This window comes from Scleropages formosus, chromosome 25 (genome assembly GCF_900964775.1).
Source record: "Scleropages formosus chromosome 25, fSclFor1.1, whole genome shotgun sequence".
NCBI lineage: Eukaryota > Metazoa > Chordata > Actinopteri > Osteoglossiformes > Osteoglossidae > Scleropages > Scleropages formosus.
The window spans coordinates 6,504,988-6,532,436 of NC_041830.1; the positions used below are offsets into that span (position 1 = coordinate 6,504,988).

A 27,449-nucleotide genomic window follows, 5' to 3' on the forward strand; every position below is an offset into this window, starting at 1 on the left:
CCAATTACGTTTCGGACTACTGCAAATTCCCCCGTTTGTCCTTCCTGTTACTGCCATCGAACCTCTGCAGTATTGTATGTAAATGTTTGTGTACCTTTAAAAAAACTGAAGGAATGTGATCAGGGTTAGTCTATCGAGAGTTTAGTGCACCTACTTGTGTGTGCGATGAATATCGGCGCATAAAGTGCAAAGAAACAAAGTTTACTTAAGAATCACATGTCCTCAGCTGTGTCTCTCTTTCTCCTTATTCCACTAACTAATTGTATTTTCTTTGAGATGTATGTCACTTTCAACAAAAGCATCTGCTAAAGTAATAAATGTAAATAGCCAAAATATTGGCAAATGACGACGCACGCAAGGTCAAAATTTGATTTCACTGGTAAAAATGGGGTAGTAGTGACTGTCTGACATGCTAGTGATTTTATTTCAAAAGTTTCACTTTCACTGAGAATCTGCAGGTAAATAACATGTCTGAAGGGGGTGCCTTGCAGAGGTCAGCTGAAGAAAATACCCAGACTTGGTATTCGGGCTCTGAACAAGGATCAGTAAACCGGCCCAGAGACATAGATCAGATGGATTGGTGATGCTAAATTGCCCATATAGTGCCCTCATGTTGTGAGTGAATGTGTGGGTGGAAAAACTGCAGCGAACTGGCATTCCATCCAGGGTGTACCCTTAATAGCCAAGTGCCCAGTGATTGCGGAACTTGCTCCGGACGGCTGTGAACCCGACAACGATAAGCTGTTAATGGAAAGTTAGGAAGAAATTGGGAAACAGTTGAAAGAGAAGCCTCAGGAAAAAGTAACAAATCATAAGGAATGTCATAAATAAAATGCAATGTTGTTTTTTTTTTTTTAGGTATCAGCAACATTTACGTGAGCAGGGTGACACGGTAGCACAGCGAGTAGCACTGTGGTTTCACAGCACTGGGGTGGTGTGGGAGGACATCGGATTGATCCCTACTCGGTCGGGCAAAGTTTGCATGTTCTCCAGGTGCTCTGGAGGTTCAAGTTCAGGTTCTCCCATGGTGTGTGAGTGACTGAGTGTTCTACTGATGTATAGGTGAGAAACCCATTGTCAATAGTATATCTAGCAATATCTGTTACCTTGGTGAATAAGGTGCGTTTTCTCATAACACTACATAGAGTTTATTGAAAGTCAATTTGGGGAAACGCATCTGCTAAAAAAATGCAACTGCTTCCGGCATCCTTAACCTGCTTAAAGCGGATCCTCAAATGAGTCTCAGGACTACTTTGGTGACAAAACAGTGATTGCACTGCTAGCTCCACTATTTTAAAAACCTAGATTATGCGCAAATGAGTTTTATTAAGCGTACCCCCGACCATTATCACAAATAGAACAAAGCTTCCCTTTAAATTTACGCTCCGTCGCGAGTACAAATCTCACAAGCAGAACCGAAGGGCAGAAAGTCAGCTGCAACTTTCCTACCAACCACACAGATCTGTTCCTGTAGAAAATCTCTGATGAAAGCACCTTGCCCTTAAAGACCACAATATCATGCTGATGCCCATTCCTGGCAAGATGTCTGAAAGTGAAGATCATCAGAAAAACTACACTAATGCTACTTAAATCAGAGATTAAAAGCAATTAAGAGAAACTCACTCTGAGAAGTCCCAATAAATATAAAAAAGACAAACTATGTACAGTAGAAAGTCACGTTCTGGCAATAATGTACTTATGAAAAGCAATTCACAAAACAAACCAACTCCATCCCGCCAGGATTCTTTTTTCAACTGATCGGAGTAAAGCGTTCGACAGGTTAATGTTCTGCTTGTACAGGTAGCTGGAGTTGCTGAAGCATTTGCCGGATTCGAGGTAGGAGTAGGGCTTTTCGTCTGTGCACACAGACGTGCTTCTTGCAGTCCGTCAGCGCCAGAAATGTCTTGCAGCAGATCTTGTGGGGTCCCTCTACCACAAGGACGTTGTGCTCCGAGAGCACATCTTCAGAGGCTCTTGTCAGGTGAGGGGACGCAGCAGCGGGGGCATTCAATGTCCCCCAACCCCTTCGTAGGAGGGAATGTTGAGGAGTGCGTCGCAGATGGTCGCGGAGGAGGAAGATGATGACGAAATGGTGTCCTGGATTTGAGAACTCTCCGCACAGATGGATCCCGGCACCCCCATCCAGTGGCATTTTGGGAGCAATTCGGCAGTAGCCCCGGAAACCCAGGCTAGCACTACCAGTCCACCCCCGGAGGAGCAGTGGGTCTCCGGGATGCAGTCTGTGTCAGAATGCGTGTCAGAGAAACTGCGGACGCTGCTCTGCGGACTGATCTCGGCCTTGACTGCGACAGGTTCTGCTTGGTCGCTGCCCTCTGCCCAAGAGGTGACGTTATTGGTCTCATCGGGGGCCTCGCTCTTCACCACCACATGCATCTGCTGAGGCTGCTGCTCCTCGACTTCCTCTTTTACTTTGATGAGAACCTCGCACTTTTGCAGGATGTCTGAGTACTCCTCTTTCTCCTGCAGGCCCTGTTCATGGGCAACAATGCTGTCTGACTCACCTGGCACCTGTGCATCCTCCCGTGCTGCCTGCGACCTGTACAGTTCCCCTGGCATCCCACTCCTGCCACCATCATCATCCTCAACTGCCATGTCCGTCTCATGTTTTGACTCGTCGGCCACCCTGTGGGAATCTGGCGAGAAGAATTCACCTTCCTCCCCGACTGCCTCAACAACAACCCTCACCCAGCTAGGCTCCTCCGAGGCAGCGGAAGAGAGTCGGGGTCGTCGTTTTGGCTGGTCCTCAGGGGACACAAGGGGCAGGGACTGCTTACGTTTGTGAAAGCGTCGGATGGGGAGGGAGGCCCTCTGCTCCACCTTATCTGCAACAGGTTCTGTCTGGTCGCTGCCCTCTGCCTGACAGGTGATGTTACTGGTCTCATAAGGGGCCTCTGGTAAACTCGGGGGTTCGCTCTTCACCACCACCTGCATCTGCTGAGGCTGCTGTTGTTCCTCCTGCTCAGCTTCCTCTTTTACCTTGATCGGGAGAACCTTGTACTGTTGCAGGAAAGGGTGCTGGAGCCTGGAGCTTGAAGCAGTGCCAGCTGCGTGCTGATCAGAACAGCGCATATACCGCTTTCCCGGAAGGGACAGGTGCAACGTGCGCGTGCTCATGTAATGCTTACAGGCCTTCACAACTGAGTTGAGGTGCAGGTGCGAGGCAGCAAGCAGCACATCCATGACATTACTCTCCTCCAGCATTAATGTTGAGGTGTACATCATGTCTACCAGGACAGACAAAGCCTCTGCGGTCACCACCTCGCTGTCCAGCTGGATCACGTTCATGCCACCGTTGCTCTCCGCCACCGAGAAGAGGGCGCGGAAATGGGTGCTGCAGGCCGCCAGCACGGCGCGGTGGGCTTTGAAGTGCCGGTTACCCACCACGATCACACAATCACACAGCTGACCACGGAGACGCTGGTAGTTGAGCTGCTGGAAGACCTGGTCCACGTGTCCCGGGAAATCCGTGACCTGGGTGTTGAGAGTGAAGCAGAAACGGTAAAAGACATGACAGGTATAAATGAAGTAAAATAAGAAAAATGCACCGTGTTCATCATGGGTGTCCGTGGACTCGTTTTGCCCCCACACCGCACGTGCTAACCAGCTAATTCTCCTCCATCCTTATTAACGTGCTTCTCCCATTTCATGAATGGTCACTTAAAAAAAAACAGCGTTCCAACACATTTACATAAACACACTCAGCTCACACTGTCTGTCTGCATCAACAGTCACACAGCAACACGTACCTGGCTTTCACGTTGCGTCTGAATAGATTGGTTTGTACACCTTCTTGGGGTCTGAAGCTGTCCACTGAGTTCTGCCACTTTCATTTTATCTTTTTGAGGAGTGAGTGGGTCACCTTGACAGCTCCTTGATCTGGCAGAGGACCCAGGCTCAGAATGACCTTGAAGGTTACTGTGTGGAGTTCTGGTCATTGTGCCAGAATCTGTTTGTTCAAAAGTTATTTTTTCATCTAACATACTGGGTGAAACAACAGGAACTGTGAACTCAGGATCAACAGCTTCGAAAAGGTCGAGCCCCTCATCACATATTGCTGAAAACTTAGCAAATTCTGTTGGGGCTGTGAGTTTGTTAAGCTTTTTAAACGTCAATCTAAGAATCCTTTTTATAGCTGCGTTCAAAGAATTCCTGAAAGAGAAGCCCTCGAATGAAAAATGTTTTCTCAATTGTCTCTCCGTCTCAGTTGCACTACGTTCGGCTTTAGAGATGTACAGTTGTAGCACATGTCCTTTTTTCAACTCAGCGCTGGAAGAAGGAAGTGTTGAAAACTTCTCGTTCAGGTACCGTCTCCCCACTCCGGGTTGGGCAGATGGATTGACGATCCTGCGTCTTTTTGGAGGCATGATCTTCTACAAAGAAAAATGATGAGATGAATTAGACGAATTTCTAAAGAGTGAGTCAGGTCAGAAATGGACGGCCTGGCTGAGCAGAGAGAAAATAATTAAGACACTGGGGACAGAGTTGTACGTGTTATCCATCAGATTTTTAAGAAATTCTTAAAATTCTAAAAATTCTTCTTCTGCTTAAAGAATCATTGCTTAGGGTTACCATGATTACAAGGCACGATGACGTGATGTGCTTGGGTCGTCACGATGATAGATACGACACTATCAAAGGCAAGATGATGGATTCCGGAGGTTAAAAAAAGAACTTTCGTAACATAGGACTGACATGAAACTTCATCTACATGTAGCTAACACATATTATTCCGACTTACCTTAGAAAATCCTAAGCTAGTCAACGATGTGTGTTTGGTTACTGAAGAAGTGGAAGTTCCGGAAAGCAGACGTAGACTTACGTGAATTTATAAAACACACCGGTATAAAAAAAACGTACAATCCGAAGGACTTCAGAGAAAATAATTAAAGATATTGCCACAGTGGTAATGAGTTCTGTCGCTGTCTAAGACGTCCTGCGCTTCACGAGAACGAGAAAAAAAAGACACTAACTCGTAGCGCTGAACTTTCAAATTGATTGGCAGTAGTTTTTAACCAATCAGAGACCGAACTAACAATAGTTGGGAGGAAATCATCCCTGATTGGGTTGCTGGAAAAAGTGCGCGCTAAAAAAATTGCCTGCTTAGCCTATCGCTGAGCCAGGAAATGTAACCAATCACGTTTTGGACTACTGCAAATTCCCCGTTTGTCCTTCCTGCTATTGCCATCGAACCTCTACAGCTGATACAGAACCCCGCTGTATGAGTTATGTTTGCCAAAGTGTTCCCATGTATCTCCTCTACTCATGTCTCTGCACTGGCTTCCTATAGCTGCCCAGATCAAATTCAAGACCCTGGTTATTGCCTACAAATGCATCAGTTGAACTGCTCCCAGCTATTTGTATTTTCAAGACTTGATCAACCGCTATACCCCAACCAGACCTCTTCGCTCATCTACTTCTGCTCGCTTGGTGGTCCTGCGCACGAAAAGTAAAGTGCAGAGGTTCTTGGTTCTGGCTTCGTTGTGGTGGAATTACCTCCCCCTCTCACTCAGAACTACCGAATCTCTGTCCACACATTTAAAAAAGGTCTTAAAACTCACCTTTTCCGGATTCACTTCCCTCATGATCTCTCGAGCCCAAGTAAGGTGTAAATGTTCACGCACCGAACTTTATGATCATGCCCAGATAACCCTTTACACAGCCTCTACTCCTGTATTGTATGTAAATGTTTGTGTACTGAGGGGGTGCGGTGGCGTAGTGGGTTGGACCGCAGTCCTGCTCTCCGGTGGGTCTGGGGTTCAAGTCCCGCTTGGGGTGCCTTGCGGCGGACTGGCGTCCCGTCCTGGGTGTGTCCCCTTCCCCCTCTGGCCTTACGCCCTGTGTTGCCGGGTAGGCTCCGGTTCACCGTGACCCCGTAAGGGACAAGCGGTTCTGAAAATGTGTGTGTGTGTGTGTGTTTGTGTACTTTTGAAAAAAAATTGTAGGAAGGTGATGAGGATTAGTCTATCCAGAGTTTTGTGCACCTACTCGTACAATGAACATCGACACATAAAGTGCAAAGAAAAAAAACTAGGTTTACTTTAGAATCACATGTCTGCAGGTATGTCTGTATTTTTCCTAACTTAATCCACTAATTGTATTTTCTGTGAGAGGTATGTCGCTTTCAAAGCATCTGCTCAAGAAATAAATGTAAATGTAAATAGCCAAAATATTGCCAAATTACGAAGCACGCAAGGTCAAAATTTGATTTCACTGGTAAAAATGGGGTAGTAGTGACTGTCTGACCTGCTAGTGATTTTATTTCAAAAGTTTCACTTTCACTGAGAATCTGCAGGTAAATAACATGTCTGAAGGGGGTGCCTTGCAGAGGTCAGCTGAAGAAAATACCCAGACTTGGTATTTGGGCTCTGAACAAGGATCAGTAAACCGGCCCAAAGACATATTGGTCAGCTGAATTGGTGATGCTAAATTGCCCATATAGTGCCCTCATGTTGTGAGTGAATGTGTGGGTGGAAAAACTGCAGCGAACTGGCATTCCATCCAGGGTGTACCCTTAATAGCCAAGTGCCCAGTGATTGCGGAACTTGCTCCGGACGGCTGTGAACTCGACAACGATAAGCTGTTAATGGAAAGTTAGGAAGAAATTGGGAAACAGTTGAAAGAGAAGCCTCAGGAAAAAGTAACAAATCATAAGGAATGTCATAAATAAAATGCACTGTTGTTTTTTATTTAGGTATCAGCAACATTTACGTGAGCAGGGTGGCACGGTAGCACAGCGAGTAGCACTGTGGTTTCACAGCACTGGGGTGGTGTGAGAGGACATCGGATTGATCCCTACTCGGTCGGGCAAAGTTTGCATGTTCTCCAGATGCTCTGGTTTCCTCCCACCGACATGCTGTGTAGGTTCCCCCATAGTGTATGAGTGACAGAGAGTGACTGAGTGTATTCTACTGATGTATAGGTGAGAAACCCATTGTAAGTAGGATATCTAGCAGCATCTGTCACCTTGGTTAATAAGGTATGTTTCCTTGTAACACTACATAGAGTTCACACACACACACACATTTTCAGAACCGCTCGTCCCATACGGGGTCACGGGGAACCGGAGCCTAACCCGGCAACACAGGGCGTAAGGCCAGAGAGGGAGGGGACACACCCAGGACGGGACGCCAGTCCGTCGCAAGGCACCCCAAGCGGGACTCGAACCCCAGACCCACCGGAGAGCAGGACTGTGGCCCAACCCACTGCGCCACTGCACCCCCACTACATAGAGTTCATTAGAAGTCAATTTGGAGAAAAGCATCTGCTAAATAAATGCAACCACTTTTTCATCTAACATACTGGGTGAAACAACAGGAACTGTGAACACAGGCTCAACAGCCTTGAAGAGGTCAAACCACTCATCACATATTGCTGAAAACTTAGCAAATTGTCTTGCGTCTGTGATTTGTCTTAACTTATGCAGTGTTGCTATCAACAGCATGTTTATATCTGAAATCAAGGATTGGAGAATCCCTCAAATGAAAAATGTGTTTTCAATTGTCTCCCTGTCTCAGTTGCACTACGTCCAGCTTCAGAGACGTACAGTCGTAAAACATGTCCTTTTTTCAACTCAGCGCTGGCAGAAGGAAGTGCTGAAAATTTCTTGTTCAGGTGCTGTCTTCCCACTCCGGGTTGGGCATGCATGTGGATTGACGACCCTGTGTCTTTTTCTTGGAGGCATAATCTTCTACAAAAATAAAGGATGAGATGAATTATTAGGTGAATTTCTAGAGGACTGTCAGGTCAGAAATGTACAATCCAGCAGACCTGAGATAAAATAATTAAAATACATTGGGGAGCTGTTGTGAAACCTAAATGTATTGCAGTTAGTCAATTTTGGAGCCGTATGGTTTCATGGTTACCGTGGTTACATCAAGGCACAACAATGGACCACGTGCTCTTCGCAGCCATGGTGATACGACGCTATCGTGTGTTCCGCTGCTTCAAAGGCAACTTTCTGAATCTCACCGATATTATGAAACCCCATCAACATGCAGTTAACACATAATATGATAATACAACATTCGCACAAACCTCAAAACAGATCATATAAGGCCGATCACAGTGTGTTTTGGTCAGCAGAAGTTGACCAAGTTTTCGCAGACCGCGTGCTGTGGTGAGTTAAATTAGGTGAATTTCTAGAAAACAAAAATGTACGATTCGGCGGAGCTCAGAAAAAGTAATTACAAGATCATTACTTAATTAATTAATAATGAATTAAGTAATGAGTTTTGTCGCTTTGCAAGACGTCCTGCGCTTCCTGAACGCGCATAATGTGCAGAATAAGATGACGAGGAAAAAGACGCGCCCTACAAGTTACTAATTGTGAACTGATAGCGCAAAACTTTCAAATTGATTGGCAGTTGTTTTTGACCAATCAGAGCGCGAATTTACCTGTCGATGGGAGGAGATTATCGCTGATTGGGTTGCGGGAGTTAGCGCACGCTTTAAGAAAATGTGACCAATCACGTACCCCTATTTTGGTTGCTCAGCAACATCTTACGTAAACTTACCATCTCGCGCCTGAGCATTGAGCCCACTTGTTTCCATTGGTAAGTGGACTTTATAAATTTGAGTTAAAATGGTCTTTTATATACTCATTCTGAAACAGTTGTTCATTCCTTATGCGGGAATAGGAATAATAAATAACCAAAATATTGGCAAATTGTGAAGCACGCAAGGTCAAAAGCTGATCTCACTGGTAAAAAATGGGGTAGAAGTGACTGTCTGAGCAGCTAAGGATTTTAAAGTGCATCTTTCACTGAGAATCAGCAGGTGAATAACATGTTTGAAAGGGGTGCTTTGCAAAGGTGAGCTGAAGAAAATACCCAGACTGGGTATTCAGGCTGTAAATTTGGATCAGTAGCTGCTGCTTTGAAAATGACATCTACTAGATTCTAAAAAATACTCCCTCATTGGGAGAACAAACAAGAATATGTGTTAGTTTTTTGCTTATAGGCTGTGCAATTATTTTTCAGGTCTTTTATGATGTCTCAGATCATTCTTTGTGATGCTACAGAATTGTACAACATACTGAACCAGTACTTTCGTGTATCCAGACTTGTGGAGTTCAACTATCTTTGCTTAATTGGTAAGGGGGAAATACGTGAATGCTCGTATGTGCTTTTTCAAAAAGGAAGTAAGTACAAATTTTATATTCTGGAGACCAAATGATTATATGTACTGCCACGCCCACACCATCGACACAACGCAGAACACCTGATGACGCAACAAGGGGAGAGGCATAAAAGGTTACAGAAGAGCAGTAGCAACTGTGGAACCTCATTTAGCCAAGCTACTTGCTACTGTGCTCTATTGCGCACCTTCCCTGTTTCCTCATCCTCATCCTCATCCTCATCCTCATCCCTGTTCCTTCACCTCACTCCTGACCTCCCCCTCTTTGCTTAGTGTCTTTTGACCATTGTCTGTACTTTGACGACGACTTTGGATTATCCTGATTACCACGTTCGCACATCGACGACCTTGCCTCTCTTGAGACCACGATTCTTGGATTCCCCTCAATGAAATCCGGTGCTCTGCAATTATGTCTGACCCTCTACTTCCGGCTGGGAGCATGGCATGTACACTATAATGTCATTAGGGAGGATTTTTTTCAACAGACCTGGTATCAGCCAGTTATGTTATGACAATAACATTTTTGATAGTGGCAAATGTCAAATTGTCTTGTGAGATGTTAGGTCTGTATCTGTGATTTTTTTTTTTTTTTTTTTTTTTTTTCCCCCCAGATGCACGATCTCAGGAGGAATACAACGAGAGCCACATTATCACTGCTAGAAAAGCAAAATGGGTACTGGGATTTTTTTCTTCCAATGCAAATTACAGCTTTAACCCATTTGAACGGTTGGGCATTTTAGTAGAAAATTTCAGGTTAAGTACGTTCAATATCAAAGGTATGAACTGTAGTCGGACTTGAGCCAGCATCCTTCAGATTAGTTTTTACCACCATGCTGTATGGTGTTGGAATTTAGATGAACACCAGTGTTAGTAATTTATAATCATTTGTATTTTGGCACGTGTCTTGGTAACCTTGTTATTAGACTTTACTTAGTTGAAATCTTTATAGAATCCATCTTGCAGTATTAAATAAGCAAATTTGTAATGATTTGCCCATTTTTCCAGCTGGGTATCTTTACTGTGTCACTCAAGGGTACAGCAACAGTACTGGGATTCAGTCTTGAGGATATTGAGCCTGCAAGGCAATATCTCCAACCACGTTACTACCTGCTGCTTTGTTAATGTGGAGTAGTGTGAAAATTAAGCTTTAGCTTGTCATTTATTGGTTTGGTATTTGTAAAATGACAGCACTTTTCTGTTCTAGTGTTATGTTTAAAAAATATTCTTTCATAACACATCACTGACTGACATTGGTTTCTCAGATGTTTGCACTGCATGTCCATATATTATGCATCTGCCTCATAATGCGTAATGCTGCAGTGTCAACAATGGAAATTATGCATTAATCATTGCACATACATAGCAATCTCAGGGTAATGTAATAATGTTTTGTATAACTGTATTATGTTTGTTTTTGTCAGGATGATGAGGGCAAGTTTGTAATGCCTGCTGGTGTTGAGATCGAGAGCATGCGATACTGCGTCGTGTATGACAGTAATACCAGCTCTTTACAAGGTTCTGGTGTGTAAAGTTTTGTCTTTCCTTTCTACCGGTTATTTAAAAATAACTAATGTAAATGGAAAAAATGGCAAAACACATTAATGTTTTCTTGTAGTAAGTGTATTAGAATTTTTTTGTCCATGACATTTCAATTTAAAGGCCCCAAGACTGCTACTGGAAAAGAAATTGCCAAATGATCATTTAAAATTGACTTTATTTTTAGGAAGGAGGTGTTGTAACAAAAGTTGTATTACAAAACTGTCATGTTGCAGGATGTGAACCGTTGCAGAAACAAACAGCAGATGTATGTCAAGGGTGTAACCGGGTGTTTCGTCCAACTGATCAAACAGGATCAGTGTTAATCAAAGATCATTGTAGAACTATGCCTACTGGGGTTTGCAATTACAGGAGATTAAATATAGAAATTAAATATTGGCGCTTCACAGGATAATTATATTATTCAGCATACACACAGTGTTTTCTTTCTTTGTTCTATATATGTCCCAGAAAAGCTTCTATGTAACTGAAACACCTCAGTCGGTGGTAAGTGGTTATTATGAATGTCGTTGTTTAATAATTTTCTGAGCAGGGTCCTGTTCTGTTTGTTCTCATCGTTTCGGTGATTTGTTGGGGGAGCTGTAGCCATGTTTTTGAGATGGAAATGTATTCATTCATTGTTCCACTATGGTTATGTAACTTTAGGACCAGCTACCGATTGTACTGGAATTCTGGCAAAATCAAGCCGCTACCCGGTTCAGATTCTGAAAGGTGGCTATGAGAGGTTCTCTGCCCTCTACCCTTTCTTCAGAACTCAGAAGATCCTTTATACATTGAAGGTATGCTTTTAATCTTTTACAAGTGTAATAGTCAAGTCAAGTTTATTTCTATAGCACATTTTCAAACGCAATGGTCATTCAAAGCGCTTCACAGAAAATAAAGTGCATAATAATAATAAATCTGATAACATAACTTTTGCAAGATGTGCTGCGTTCCAGAAAAACTATCACCAAAAACACAAATAATCATTTAATCTAAGGTAGTTTCATGACACTTGTGATAAAGATTTGTTATGGTTACATAGTTGGTAGCGTGGTGGTTATGGCTACTGCCTTTGGACCCAACGGTTGTAGGTTTGATTTCCACCTCTGGCTGTTGTACCCTTGAGCAAGGTACTTACCCTGAATTGCCCCAGTAAGAATTACCCAGCAGTATAAATGGGTGAATGATTGTAAGCATGTAATAATTGTGACATTAACATTGTAAGTTGCTTTGGAGAAACGCTAAATGAATAATTGTAATGTAAATGTCATGGTGACTACCCTGAAAGTTGATGCCTTGTGGCTGGACATGGCAGGAACTAGAGAGCATGAAGCCATACCCTGTGGAGATCCTCCCAGGTCAGCTCTACATGGGTGATTACAGGCAGGCCACGAGTCCTCAGATCCACAAGGATCTCAAACTACAAGCTGTAGTCAATGTTTCGGAGAAGACGAATCATGTGTGAGTGAGGGCTTGTTTGTGCTTCATGCTGGAAAATGCCTTTCTTGGTGCTCTGTTGCTGTGTTTCATGGACTTCGTACTTGACACATCCTTCACTCATATGACTATTTTCATAATTTTCAAGCTAGATTGGAAGCCAGCAACTGTGACATTTATCACATTCCTGTGGCAGATTCAGTAGAAGGAGACCTTTTAGGCTGTTTTGAGAGGGTCTGTACTTTTATTGGTGAGTTTTATTTCTTACTTTAACTTTGATTTGCAGAACATACCCAGTTACAGCCACACTAGTTTGGTATATGTGAATATTTAGACTTGCTGTCCATTCCTAACTGTAATTATCGTTTTTGCTATGACAGTGTAGTGATCATTTTCAGAATATTGAGTTGTGAAACATTCCATGTTTCAGGCTCCCATTTCAGCGCTGGCTCAGCCATCTTGATATTTTCCAGTGATGGCATTAGCCGCTGTAGCACTGTGTCGATTGCATTCCTGCAGTATCACCTGAAATTCACCCTACAGGTTAGTACCCCCAGCTTACTTCATGCCAAATACTTACATTTACATTTTTTTATTTAGCAGACACATTTCTCCAAAGCAACTTCCAATGAACGCTACGTAGTGTTACGAGCCCACACACCTTATTCACCGTGGTGACTTACACTGCTAGATACACTACTTACACTGGGTCACTCATCCAAACATCAGTGGAACACACACACACACTCTCTGTCACTCACACACTATGGGTGAACCTCAGCAGCATGTCTTTGAAGTGTGGGAGGAAACCAGAGCACCCAGAGGAAACCCATGGAGACACGGGGAGAACATGCAAACTCCACACAGAGCCTTGCGCCCTGTGTTGCCGGGTTAGGCTCCGGCTCCCTGTGACCCCGTATGGGACAAGCGGTTCAGACAGTGTGTGTGTGTATGTGTGTGTGGTTTTGTTTACCTCACAGATTAGCCAACCTTCCAGAAACATCAACTATACTTTATAGTGGTGGGGGCTATTTGTACAATAAATCTGCTGCTGTGTAAAAAGAGTCAGCAGGTGGTATAGTTCTAGAATTAAACCTGTGAAAAGTTATTCAACTCAGACACTTGGAGGATCTTTGTTGTACATTATAGCAAAGTGCTTAACTTAAATGTTCATTTTTATCTACGTAAGTCACTTTGTATAAAATTATTTATTTTAGAATCCACCAAATTTCACTTGACCAAATAAGTAAGTTGTAAGCAGTTCATACTCTCGATCCATTTCTAGGAAAGGGGGCATGGTATTGAAGGCTAAGTTGTAGAAAAACACTTTTTTTTGATGGAAATTAATCAAATATTTGCTGGTTACTGCCATATTATTTGAACTTATGTGGCATATTTGCCTGAGGTCATTTAAAATGAGAAAAGCACAGTGGCTCGGTGTTTTACTATTCCACGGTCAATTACTCATCGTTGGAATTTTTAACTGGCGATATTCTGAAGGGCTCTTTTGTTCTCAGCGGCCACGTAGTAAATGTTGCCCCTTGTCCCTTCACTTTGCTGACTGTTGCAGGAGGCCTGGGAACACATGCTGAAATGCAAAAGCAACATGAGACCAAAGCGGGGGTTTGTGCAGCAGCTGTCTGACTGGGAGGTCCACACACTGGGAGAGAGAAAGACCTTTATTGCAGAGCCACACTACTGAGATTTGTGCGGCCAAAGAGCCCCCTGTGATAATTATCATTATGAAGACCGACTTGAGGACTTAGAAATATATATCTCACTCTGTGTGCATCGTCATTAAACCAGAATGTTTATACTGTGTCATCCAAGGTGTATCCGTCTCTTTTCATTGTGTCCACGTGCAGTAATTTATTAATTAAAAAGAGGAGATTTATAAGTGGGAAATCTCTTGAGAATGCTATAAGTTTGGTGATTCCAGTAAGATATATAACTTATTTCATCATGATCTCCTTTGGCCCCGCCTGGGACGTAGGCTGCTGACGAGAGCTCTCCTGGCATCCCGGTCCTGAGCCATTCTCTCAAGTTGTCTCCATGTGTATCCAGTCTCCTTCATGTCTGCTTCTATGTTGCGCCGAAAGGTGTTTTTTGGTCGGCCTCGATTTTACTTCCCAGGTGAGAGTTTGCCGCGTGATGCTGAAAGCCGGTTTTTGAAGGGTGGGGCTGATCCATCTCCAGCGTCTTCGGATTATTTCGTCCTCCGCTGGTTGCCGTTTTGTTCGCTGCCAAAAGATCTTCGTTCCTAATGGTTTCGGGCCAGCGAATCCGAAGAATCCTTCTGAATAATGTGTTGATGTCTGGATTCTCCCCCAATGTGGCAGTTGTTCTCCAGGTCTCCGCTCCATAGTAGAAGATTCACAAAAATGAAATCATTTGATCACGGTGATATAAAATTATCAGATAGACAGGGAATAAAAGTTTTGCAAACTACGGCTGTCTTATCAGCAAAACCTATGGTCTGGTACAAGACATATTGAACTGTTGACACTGACTGGGCTGTAAATCCGAAGAACATGATGATGATGGTCACACCTTGTGTACAGTGTAAGTGTACAATACCTTGACAACATAATGTACACGAAGGACTAGAAATTATTTCCCACAGTTTTAGCTCTCGTTTCTTCCTAAATGGATTGTCAACAAACTTTAAAAGTCTCCCACTAACACCGCGTATTCGTCAACCGCATAAATAAAAGCACACTGAACAGCCTCCTTATGCTTACGTTATACAGAAATACTGCACCTGGTCGTCCCTTCAAGAACTCCCATTGGTCCATAGTTCTTTAAAGTCTGTTTTTGATTGGCTTTCAGACATTAAATCGCGCCCCCCTCCGTTTTTCGGAATTCGTCTTGTGATTGGCCATTAATCTATATTGTAGGCGGGAGGAACTCCCAAAGTCTGCGTTGTTATTTCCTCCGGGAGTTGAAGGAGGTGGTGCGGTGACGTGTTCGTTCTTCGCTTTGACGACAGCTATTGGTTCGCGCTTTAGTCAAATCGAGCACTAGCCGGTCTTGCGATTGGCTCTCGTTGTTGGAGGGAGGCGTCATGTTGACATGTTCTTTCTCGCAGTCGAGGCGGTCACAGTAGTTCTTATTAGGTGCGTGTTATGGTGTGTAGAATTTTAAAATGTTGTACAGTCCCACCGGTTTAAAAGAATGCTTTCAGGAGTGGGAGGCTCTGGAGAAGGACTATCAACAGGTCCAGGTGAGTTTACACACACACACACTTGCATTTTGTCATGATAGATAGCTCGTCACGACGAGTTTTCACCCGCAACGCGGTGCAGCCTAAAATGTAAATATTATCAGCTCTGTTTTTTCACACATCGCTGACTGAATGAGTCTATATAAGCTTCCTAATTAATCGATTTAATGATTTAATATATTTCTAGAAATACTCTCTTACGTCTCCTTGTGTCGCTTAGTCATCTGCTGTGTCTTTCACACCCGGAGTTCGGACACTATGCCATGCCAGCATGGCACTCTGTCTGAGATTGTTTGATTATTGAATTTTTTTATACATTTGATTTGATAGTTTAATAAAAAAAACAGTGGTAAAGTGTAAAATAGTACTAGCCGCGTTCAGCGCTTTTATTCATTGCGTGTAGGCTGTGAAAGGAGGTATTCAGGCAGCCTTGTCACTTGTGTCTTTGTTTACGCCGGTGTGGCTGATTCATAAGAACTGGCTGCATAGACTTCGTTTACAAAGGGATGTTTTATTAAAAGAGACACAGTGTGAAGATCATCAAGATGTGCTCGCTGCAGTGGCTGATTGCTGAATTCCCTTGGGTATCTGTGCGGTATGCGGGTTGTGCAATCCATGACAATTTCGAGCACCCTGAGCTCTCCTTAAGAAATAAGTGAGGAAGAGGATTAAGCCAGCAATTGCCAATGGTATCTCACATTTACAGCCAGTTGTCAGTGTAGCCGGTACATAATGGCAGCATGGATGTGACTGTGTCGTTCGTTATTCGTGATGTCTATTTACTGGAGTAATTATTACAATTATTATAATAATAATAATTGCAAGTAAGTAACAAAGAAGAGAAAATTATTCTATTAAGTTTTCATCCTACTTCAGACTCAACACGTCTCCTCTGTCCTGCTTCTACGAAGACATAGCTCGTTTCTGTGTGATGCATTTCCTGTTCTTACTGTCGCGTGCATATCCATATGCAACTTAAGTTTTCTGACGTGTCAGAATTATCAAAAGTACATCCAGTGTTGCCGAGTTTGTCTGGGTTTCGCTTTGTTAGGTATTATTATTGGGTATTATTATTAAGCATGCAAGCACTGGCTCCTTAGTAGCTACGAGTCGCTGTAGTTCTTGGCAGTGGAAGCCAATCAAATCGTATATCGTTCTAACAGTCCTCCAAGAAACGATTCCGTAATCCAATCAAAACCTTATCAGTGCAGCGAAGTGACCAATAGCAAGCTCTCAAACTTTCGCGTGAATCACTTAACACGCTGGAAGAACTGACCAATTGCGCTGTTCTTTACGTCATTCAGCTGTCAGACCAATCTCAGATCGATTTTCAAGACGTGTCCGGTGTGCGCCTGTTTTGGTCAGTCTATGTAAACACAATTGAGACGGATAAATAGATAAGTCTAAATTACCGGAATATGACATGTGTGTACCCCTTTTTTTTTTTTTTTTGCAATTCAACAAAATGAAATGAAGCATGTAGGTGAAAATAGGAGGCTGACAAATTTACCTTTCTAGGGTATACCACATTTTTGTCATTTTGGTACTACTCTGCTAGAAATAAAATGTGTTAAACAAAAGGGCTTATGTCTTCATCTGTTATTTATAAATTATAATTTCCTTCTTTTTAACCACAGGGGGCGTTATGGAATAGTATGAAAAAACACAATTGCAATTTATTTAAAAGATTTTTTTTTTCTAAACTAAATAAAAATGTTATGTACAAGTACAATGCATAAAGTGAAAAATATTTTAAATAAGAAATGCCTTGCTCCATGTGGTCTCCAAAGCTATGCTGCCAGCCTAACCTAATGTAAATGTAATACAATAAGTAAACTTATAAGAAAAGACCAAAGTTTAATATTGGTAGCATATAGATAAAAATCATGGATCTGTAACCTGAATGGTGCTGGTTCATGCTAGTACTTAACATGTTTGAGTGATACATTTTTGAAGATACAAACATTTTCCAAGCCTATTCATTGTTTTTTTTTTTTAATACCATTTTGTTCACTCTGCTGTTTTCCCAAATTTGTACCTGTTGCAAAGTGAAAGTGACCTGCATTTCTGTACCCAGATTTTTTGTTGGAAGGAAACACGGTCAGAAAGAATAGAAACAGAATAGGAATGTGAGCCTGCCTTTATTTAACTCACTTCCTCACCTTGTGTCAGTGATCAATAGCAGGGTGACACACACTGCACGTGCCACTGGGATAAATCGGTAAACAGCTGGTACTAAATACATGTTTGTGGAGTTGAATTTCTTTTTAGTCATTTTAAATTAGTTTTAAATGTAGCTCAGAGTTAATAGAAGTGTTCAAATTAAAAGTCTTTCTAACACACTGTCTACAGCTGCTTGTCCCGAGCCTAACCCGTAACACAGGAACAAGGCTGAAGGGGGAGGGGACACACCCAGGATGGGATGTCAGTCCATAGCAAGGCACCCCAAAGCAGGACTCGAACCCCAGACCCACCACATAGCAAGCCCTGGCCAAACCTGCTGCGTCACCATGCCCGCCCTTAAGTCTTTCTAAAATTTTTTTTTTTTTTTTTTTTTTTTTTAAATTATAGCTATATTCAAGATTTTTTTCATAACCTCAGTTGTCACTAAACAGAATAACATCTGCATTATTAAGCTTTTATTGTTGATAATAAAGTTGTTCTTGTGTAAATACTAAAGTTGCAGAAGCTGACCAGCAGTGCACTTGTTCATGGGGTGAATCAGACATCAGTATTGAATTTTGAGTTGGAGAGAGAGTTTTTTTTCCCCATTTGTTTTAAATGAGTTTTAATATCATATAGAGTTAATAAAAATAATAAAATATGTTACATTGTGATGGACTGGTGTCTGGTCCAGGGTAACCCTCCCTCACTTTCTGTTTTTCCAGGAGCAGTTATCATTACCTTTCTCTGGCCATGTGGTTATTGATATGGGGAATTATTTCAGAAACCTTTTTTAATTTATCACAGCTTTGTTTGAGGTTCATAGAGTATCTCAACTGTGAATCAGTAGAGGGACACACACACACACACACACACACACACACACACACACACACACACATACACACACACGCATTTCCTGAACCGCTTGTCCCATTTGGGGTCATGGGGAGCCAGAGCCTAACCTGGCAACACAGAGCGTAAGGCTGGAGGGGGAGGGGACACACCCAGGACAGGACGCCAGTCCATCACAAGGCACCCCAAGCAGGACTCCAACCCCAGACCCACCAGAGAGCAGGACCCGGTCCAACCCACTGTGCCACCGCACCTCAGTAACAGGACAGCTATATTAATTAGTTGTGACTTTGGAGTTGCACAGTTTCATTGATGAAAAGACTTGCAGTCCTGATTGTGTTTTTAAGTTCATGATCTGGTGTGTTATGAACTGTTACAGTAAATTATGAAGCTGTATAAGTCAGTCAGCATGTAATTTAGATTGGACAGTGAGGAAAATGAACATAATAACAAACGTGCAGTTTTGAAGTGTGGCGACTGTGAGCTTCATAGTGAATATTTTGCCCTTAGGAGACCCACCGGTTATACAGGCAAAAGCTGGAGGAGGTCACCAAGCTGCAGGACAGCTGCCTGGCCTCCATTGCTCGGCAGAAGAAGAAATTGAAGGAGCTCTCTGCTTCACTGGAGGAGTAAGTTATCACCGATCACACCAGCTCCGTTCTGTATATCATGCTCTGGAAATTCAGTGTGACAAAATGCAGGCATTATGTTGGGCGTGATGGTTTTTTTTTCCAGCCATGTTCCAGAAACACTGAGAGAAAGACCTGTATTGCAGAGCCACACTACTGAGATTTCTGGTGCTACGGAGGCCCTTGTTTGATAATGATCACTATAATGATTGACTTGGACATAGAAAGATATATCTTACTCTGTGTTGTCGTTCAACTAGAATGCGTATACTTTTTGTCCTTCAAAGTATTTATCTCTTGTCTTCATTGTGTCCACATGTAGTATTTTTTTGGTTAAAGTAGTATGGTAGATATGCAAGTGGGAAATCTTTTGAGAAATTTTTTTTTTTTTTTTTTTTTCCTCCCCCCCGCCTTAGGTGATTCCAGCAAGGTATTTTTGAACATTGGAAGATTAAGATGATTGGAAAAACTGTACAAAAATGAAATAATTGTTGATGATATATCATCGGATAGGGAAGCCGTAAATGTTTAGCAAACTATGGCTGCTTATGACAGTATTTTGCAGGTTTTGCTTCATAATCAATATGGATCCATATTTCCAATTTAGAATAAAATCCTCATGGAGCTAAGATTGTCAAGAAGGCATGCTTTTTTAAGACAGCATTTAAGTATTTGCAAGTGTGATAGCTGGCAAAAAAAAATGTGCTCTCTAATGTCTTGTCCTCAGATGCAGACCAACTCTGAAATCGGAGGAGGTGATGACTTTAGAGGCAATCCAGAGTTCGATTAAAGAAAGGCCAAACATATTCTTTGAGATGGAGGCCTTTCTTCCAAAGAAGAATGGGTAAGGTTGAGTACAAGACCCTTCACAATTACACATTTTTGCATATTTATCATTTGAAGAGCATTGTCAGTACAGATGGTCCCCTACTTACGATGGGGTTATGTTTTGATAAACCCATCATAAGTTGAAGATGCGTTTAATACATGTAACCTACCGAACATCATAGTCTAGCATACTGTACGTGTGATCGCCATTACGGGCTTGTCGCCTTCATGCTGAGCAATTATCTTGAGTTTCTCCTCAAGACTAATTGTCTTCCTCTTCTTCCCACCAGTAGCAGGAAACACAGATGGGCGTTAACATGATGGATGCACAAAACTCAACATAGATACAGGGGGTATCCAAGAAAAAACACTGGTAACACAAAACGCTGTAGAGTATCGGTTATATACAGTAACAACCGTGTGGCAGATTGGGAGATGCAGATCGCTGCCACTGCCCAGGATCATGAGAGTGTCATACCACATATCACCTGCCTGGGAAAAGTCAAAATTTCAAAATACGGTTTCTACTGAACGTGTATTACTATCGCAACATCGTAAAGTCGAAAAATCGTAAGTCAGACCATCGTAACTGGGGGACCGCCTGTACTTCATAAATGAGGTCATATTTGGACCAGTCTTACCTTGTTTCACTTATTATGGAATTGACAGTGAAAATGATAAAATCTCACTACTCAGAATGTGAAAACTTTGAAATAAAAATAAAGGCTTTCATCTTTCTTATACAGTATGCATAATTTTCCCTCATGTTTTTCCCAGGTTGTATCTCAGTCTTGTTCTTGGGAATGTAAATGTGACTCTACTCAATAAACATGCCAAGTGAGTATTGCTACAGTAGTTTTGCAAGTGACTCTTTGGTTTGGGAAATCAATGCAGTTTGTAAAATCCATTAACCAGTTCACTCCTGCTGTCTTCATAAGGATTTTCTTACACATATAGTGCTGTGATCTTGTTCGTACGTATTTAGTAGTGTCTGTAGTACACTTATGGGGGGGCGCAGCAGGTTTGGCCGGGTCCTGCCCTCTGGTGGGTCTGGGGTTCGAGTCCTGCTTGGGGTGTCTTGCGACAGACTGGTGTCCCATCTCCTGTGCTGCTGGGCTAGGCTCCGGCTTGCCGCGACCCTGCCAGGACAAACGGTTTTAGACTGTGTGTGTGTGTGTGTGTGTGTGTGTGTGTGTGTGTGTGTGTGTGTGTGTGTGTGTGTGTGTGTGTGTGTGTGTGGGGTACACTTTTAATTAATAGTGATTTATCCAAATATTCATACCTTGACTTTATAGTGCAGGGTTTTGATTTATTTGGGAAGTCCAGTTCATACCTTTTGCCACCTCTATCAGTTCAAGCCACATTAAGACCTGCATTTCCAAATGGTTTGCTAGGTCACAAGTCTAAAGTTGTTTGTTCTCAATTTACTTTCAGTAAACACTTATCAGTTCGGGTTTCTTATGGTCTGAAGTCTACCCAGGAAAAAAATAAGGTGTAAAGGGAGGTGCGCCATGGATGGGACACTGAACCATTGCAGGGTATATACTAATGCTATAAGGACAATTTAGATTCTGCAGTTCACCAGTTCTTTGGACTGTGGTAGGGAACCCATGTGAACATGGGGAGAACATCCAGTCTTTGCACAGGCTGAGCCGGACTCACACCCAGAGCCCTGGATCTCTTGATACATCAGCGCTACCCATTATGCCACTATCAATAGTCATAAATGGCTGAGATGTGACTTGGAAACACTTCACTGCGGATGTGTTGTTCCCAGAATTAACTGTTTTACCTCTCTTTTCTCACCTGCAGGTTTGCCTACAAAGATGAATATGAAAAATTCAAACTGTGTCTCACTGTCCTACTCCTACTGTTCTCCTTCACATGCCGGTTTGTGGTTAGTTATAGGTAAATTATCATCTGTTCATATTCATTTTATATTTTGTTTTTTGTAGCTTAAACCAACTTCAGTCAAATACTGTTGGAGTGATTTCATAGTGAAGTCAGTTACAACAGGCCAAGTGAATATGAAAACAGGTGACTTTATTCCCTGAAAATTACAATAAGGAAAAACTCAGATGAAGTCTAAAGTTAGTAAAATCAGTAGAATGCCTTGCATTTTTATTACTTTTCCATTTAATGCTGTGCTATCCTGATACAGCTAACTGAGTGTAGGTAAAGAGAATCAGCCTGATGTCAAATTATCCCTGCTAGTGACCCGCTGCAGAGAACTCTGCATCTCTTTGTCTTCCTTCACAATCACATTCCATTTCAGATTAAGGCAGGTTAGTATAATCTGTATAATTATGTTCTGGTGCTGTATATTGAGTAGACAAAGGAGGCGCTAACGTAGTGGTTAGAGCTGCTGCCTTTGGCCCCAAAAGGTTTGAATCTTACCGCAGGCTGTAGTACCCTTGATCAAGGTACTTAGCCTAATATTTACTCCAAGAAAATGACTGGATAAATGGGAAAGTCACTGTAGGTACAGTAGCATTATAAATTGCTTTGGAGAAAAGCGTCAGATAAATGAATAAATGTATGTAATATAAGTTTTACTTGATCTCTAAAGATTTACCAGTCCTCCACCTGACGTCAGCAGGGAAATGTGTTGGGCTGTGCGATTAGTTCTAAACTCTTCTGGTAGTTATACACTGTGGATATGAAAAGATGCTTGGCTTGTTGCCTGGAGGAGTACTTGAGAAATATTTGTTCATTAAATGTCCCTTGACCTGACTAAATGAATAGTAATTACCTTGTTTTGATGGCAGGGTTGACCCTCTTTTGCGTGGTCATGGGTTGTGAAAACTTGTATTCGTGTTACCTGTTCATAGAGCTTTGGATGCACTCTTTAATTTCCTGCTGGTGTGGTACTACTGCACCCTGACTATCCGGGAAAGCATCCTCATCAACAATGGGTCCAGGTCAGTCTAACTCGCAGTGCACTCCTGGTAATCGGTAAGGGTGATACGTCACTGGTTACATTTGATTGCATGCATTATAACAAGTTTCTCATAGTATTTGATTATGGTTGATGTCTTCCTGTTACTGGACATTTGTGTTAAGTGGTGTTTGTCATATTGGTCCTAAGTGTCTTAGTTGGTATACTAATTGTCATGTAACTAAATAAATAATGACAAAGGTGTTTAATATAACAGAGGAATAAAAATGCTGCAGATTAAATGTAAGCTTTTCTGTGAGGCCTTTATGTGTTTTTAATTTTTAAGATTAGACCATTGAATTTAGTGTGTCAGTAATTGTGGCCTTTTCTTTCCTTTGACTTGTTATTGTAGGATCAAGGGCTGGTGGGTGTTTCACCACTATGTTTCCACATTTCTCTCTGGAGTTATGTTGACCTGGTGAGCACTGTGCCCCTTCGCACCATTTGACAGCGAGAACGCGCGCTGAAGGGCAGCCGCACAGCAGAATCTCAGATCACCCATGTTGCTGCCAGTTTCCTAACACTATGCTTTATTATTGCTGGATAATGTTGATGATTCTTTATATCGTCACATAAGCACCTTCATGAATACTCGTTCATCAACGTATGTTGTACTATAATTTTCCATCTTACAGGCCAGAAGGCAAACTGTACCAGATGTTCAGGAACCAATTTCTTGCCTACTCTTTGTACCAAAGTAAGTGTAATAAATTTCTTTCCTGTTTAAGTGGTTCAAAATCAGTGGGAGGTACATTCAGGTTTTAATGTGTGGTGTGATATATAACATTTTTTTTTTTTTTTTTTTTTTTTTTTCCTCCCCTCTTTTAGTGGCTTTGGAGAAACTTCATTTAGCTGAAGTTAATACTGATGGCAATGATGAATTTACACTAATTGATGGTTGTGATTGCTTGAGATTGTTCTCCCATGTGATTAGGTTTCTGAGCATAATTAAATGAGAATATTGTATTCTGTTATTTTCTGATCTTCCAGTGAGTATTTATCCCATGTTCACTTTGTTGCTGTTGTGATGAATGACTACACTGAACCTTGAACCAGGGAATGGGCTTGTCTGTATGGGGTTCACCACATAGGTTTGTAGTGTAGTCTGTTGCCTGTCTGTCGGCATCACGCAAAACACATTTATGGAAGTAACATGACCACATAACGGGGAAAAATGCTGATCTGAATTTATGTATTTCCACAAGCTGCTGCTGTTGTTCTTAAACTATATATTTTTTTTTAATTGCATGGGACTTGGGTACAACAATTTGCTACCTTGCTTTCCATTTCCTAGGCTTGAGGTGGTTGATTTATCTGCATTCTCAGGGAAATGTGTCCCATCGCATTAGTTTTAACTGTACTTTTGAACGTTTCCTCACCTTCTTCTTGTGCTCTTAACACAGGCTTTGTGCAGTTTCTCCAGTACTATTACCAAAGTGGGTGTCTGTACAGACTTCGAGCTCTGGGAGAGAGGCACAACATGGACCTTACTGTCGGTGAGTTGTGCTGAGTGGAGTACTGAGGTGCTGGCTGTAGAGTGCTTTATACTCTACATTTGTGTACACCTTGATTCGGATGTTATCTATATAGAAGGTTATTAACTGCAGGGTGAATGCTTGATCTGGTTTATCTGTAATGTTTCTCTCAGTGTATGTACTGTGATAAATCAGGGCTGATTTACAAATCCACAGCACATCACCTCTCAGGAAGAGATGACCTTGTCCTTTCCCTAAGACTATTTAAGAGAAATTTTCTGCCCTCCCCCCTTTTCCAGAAGGGTTTCAGTCCTGGATGTGGAGAGGTCTGACTTTCCTACTGCCCTTCCTCTTTTTTGGTCAAGTGAGTCTTGCTCTTTGTTGGCATTCCGATAGTTTTGCTTCCCTTTAAGTTCTGCTGGTTTGGTTTGTTAAAGCTGAGTCATTTCCTAATTGTGAGTCAGCAGCAAATGATCATTGGTTTCATATATTTTAGATTTGCTTGGTCATGCTTACCCTCAGTGAAATTCAGGAAAATGTGATGGCATTAAATCCTCCGTGGGGATGTTTTAAACATTAGTATGTAACAGAATTAGCACCTGTAGTGATAAAATAAATGTTTTGTCTGGCTTGTCTGTGATACTGACTCAGAGTTTGTTGCAGTTTTGGCAGCTCTACAATGCACTGACCCTGTTCAAGATGGCCCAGCTGCCAGACTGTAAAGAGTGGCAGGTCTGTGTGACCACAACCTTTACAGTGCTCTTTGTTTTAATTTTTTAAATTTAATTTTTTTTTTAAAAAAAAAATGTCCATTGGGGGTTGCGTTGGCGCACTGGGTTTGGCCGGGGCCCAATGTGTGGCAGGTTTGGGATTCAAGACCTGTTTGGGGTGCCTTGCGGCGGACTGACATCCTATCCTGGATGTGCCTCCCTCCCCCCTCCGGCCTTGCGCCCTGTGTTGCCGGGTTAGGCTCCGGCTCGCCGCGACCCCACTCAGGACAAGTGGTTGTAGACACTGTGTGTAAATGTCCATTCAACATATCTTCCTGTTATCAGAAAAAAATGTGTGTGTGATTTAACATGGGAGTCCCAGGTATTCTGAAATAGTTATGTACGTATATAAACAGACAGGATCTACAGATATAATAGCTTGCCTTATTAGCCAGAAGACACTGAATAATGTCCCAAGGCTTTATTGTAGCTATTTTCATTGCACAAGTTAGAGTTTGGAATGCTTATAAAGCAATTTAATCATTTGGAGACCGCAGGGAGAAGGCACCTGCTGTAAAACTGTTGAAAGAACTCAGCTGCTAGTGCAGTATTGGACTGCGTGTATTTTGCGGATAACCTGCATGCGTTGGCTGCATAACCTGATGATAAATATATTTAAGAGACATCTTTGGAAATAAGCAGCCTGTTATTCTCACTGTCTGTCACTGTCCTGACTCATTCTTGCTTTATCTTCTTAGGTCGTCATGTGTGGTTGCTCTTACCTTGTTTTATTCCTGGGGAACTTTTTCACCACACTTGGTGTAGTCTACCACAAGTACAAGAACAACCAGGACAAAGCCAAGACACTCTGAGAGCTATAACATAAGAGACTGAAAGACAACATGGGGCCCATGGACTTTTTTTAATCTAATTATTTTTGTTATTGTATTTTTAATTAAAATGTGTTTGCCCAGCGTTTAGCTGTGGAAATGTCAAGCTACAGTTCACATCGCCCTGTTTCACTCCTTGTTATTTGTCCCTCACCATATCTTATGGACACCTGTTTCTGAGCTTTTTTTTTTTTTTTTTTTTTTTTTTTTTTTTAATCCTTATTTGGATTTGGCTGGTTTCTAATTAATCTGATGGATTTTATCAACATTTATCATGTGCCCATTCATTTATTTTATGGAATTGCTTATCTCTTCAGAGTCATACTGATAAACATTATGACCCAGATTATGAGCCAACTGATGAGAGAACACATTATGTAACATTTATGTTACAGCATATATTTATTCCAAAAGACCACCACTGGATGCAACTACAGGTAAATTTGACTTAGCTGGTGCATTAAATTAACACAAATTGACACTTGGATCTGTAAGTGCTTGCTGTGATGGTTTTCTGTTGATTTAGATATTATGCTGAATACCAGTCACTCTTGGTTAAATTTTAAACGTGTCAGTTGGAGCAAGTGTAGCAGACTGAATTGTCATATTTTCCTCATTACTATCAAGAACTTTCTGGTCTTAATGAACTGGAATAAATTGAAACAAGTTAATGGATGTGCACATATCCAAATGATACTCATAGAGATTTTCATTTAAGATATTACATGGTAAAATGAGAACAAATTAACTTTGACTAATTCTTATATGCTTTGATGGTTTCAATTATAGAATTTATTACTCATCTCTTGAGATTTGCCTATTTAAATTCAGCTTGACAAGGAGATTTTGTGCATTTAGATTTTGTGGATCTCTGGGCAGCTGGCTAGCGTTAGTCATTCACGTTTACATTTACATTTATATATTTAGCTGATCCTGTGGAAGGCTAGAAAGTTCATCTAGGGTGAAACCCCGATCAGCTTAGCAAAACATTTCACCTTCAAGAATCCTGACTTGTGCTGTATAAGTGGCCTTGCACCTTTCTTACCTTTGTGGGCAGCGATGCGAAGACGTACCTGGGATCAATTCCCTAGCCAGCCCTGAACCACTCCTTCATGTGTTTTTTTTTTTTTTTTTTTTTTTTTTTTTGGGCTGTTACTGTATCTTCTAGTTCACATATTTTATTGAAATGGTTTCCGCCCCCCCCCACCCCCCCCCCCCCCCCCCCCCCCCCCCCCCCCCTTTGTTTTATACCCGATTAGCTCATAAGCTTCAACCATGAGGTGGACATGGGCTACTCTGGACATAAATATCGGTCCTCTTCGGGAGGGAACCTCCAAGCACTTTGTGACTTCTTGTTGCTGGCAGTGTTCTTGTGTACCACCTTGGCTGAATCTTGATTGTATTAATAAAATATTTTACTTAAGTGTTCTCAAGAGTCCTTGCTATTCTTCCATAACCCTTTTCTCTAAAGTGACTTGGTTCGTTGGGCGCGTGGGCCAGAGGTAGGAGAAAGACTTGGTTCTTCTCAGTCAGATCATGTTGCTGTTAACAGTGTCTTGTGTGTGTTACTGTATTTGACTTAAATTTTTTTTGTTAACCATGGCAC

At 42.0% G+C, this 27,449-nt stretch overlaps 2 protein-coding genes across 3 annotated transcripts; both read left to right on the plus strand.

Moving 5' to 3' along the window:
- Positions 1–3,263: 3,263 nt before the first annotated feature.
- styxl1 (serine/threonine/tyrosine interacting-like 1) lies at positions 3,264–14,611 on the plus strand. Of its 2 annotated transcripts, XM_018742107.2 has the most exons (9): positions 8,524–8,573; positions 9,000–9,112; positions 9,768–9,829; positions 10,578–10,677; positions 11,359–11,492; positions 12,011–12,156; positions 12,285–12,382; positions 12,563–12,675; positions 13,703–14,611. In XM_018742107.2, exons 2-9 carry the CDS (start codon positions 9,007–9,009, stop codon positions 13,832–13,834), a joined length of 891 nt encoding a protein of 296 aa, XP_018597623.1. In that variant the 5' UTR covers positions 8,524–8,573; positions 9,000–9,006; the 3' UTR covers positions 13,835–14,611. The 2 variants fall into 2 exon arrangements, with proteins under 2 accessions (XP_018597622.1, XP_018597623.1); XM_018742106.2 differs by lacking the exons at positions 8,524–8,573; positions 9,000–9,112 and adding an exon at positions 3,264–3,535.
- Positions 14,612–15,211: 600 nt separating this feature from the next.
- Positions 15,212–27,039, plus strand: tmem120aa (transmembrane protein 120Aa). Its single transcript, XM_018742105.2, has 12 exons — positions 15,212–15,355; positions 18,884–19,002; positions 19,730–19,846; positions 20,608–20,667; positions 21,643–21,738; positions 22,662–22,751; positions 23,121–23,186; positions 23,404–23,465; positions 24,172–24,264; positions 24,543–24,607; positions 24,907–24,975; positions 25,712–27,039. Exons 1-12 carry the CDS (start codon positions 15,278–15,280, stop codon positions 25,823–25,825), a joined length of 1,029 nt encoding a protein of 342 aa, XP_018597621.1. The 5' UTR covers positions 15,212–15,277; the 3' UTR covers positions 25,826–27,039.
- The last annotated feature ends 410 nt before the right edge of the window (positions 27,040–27,449 follow it).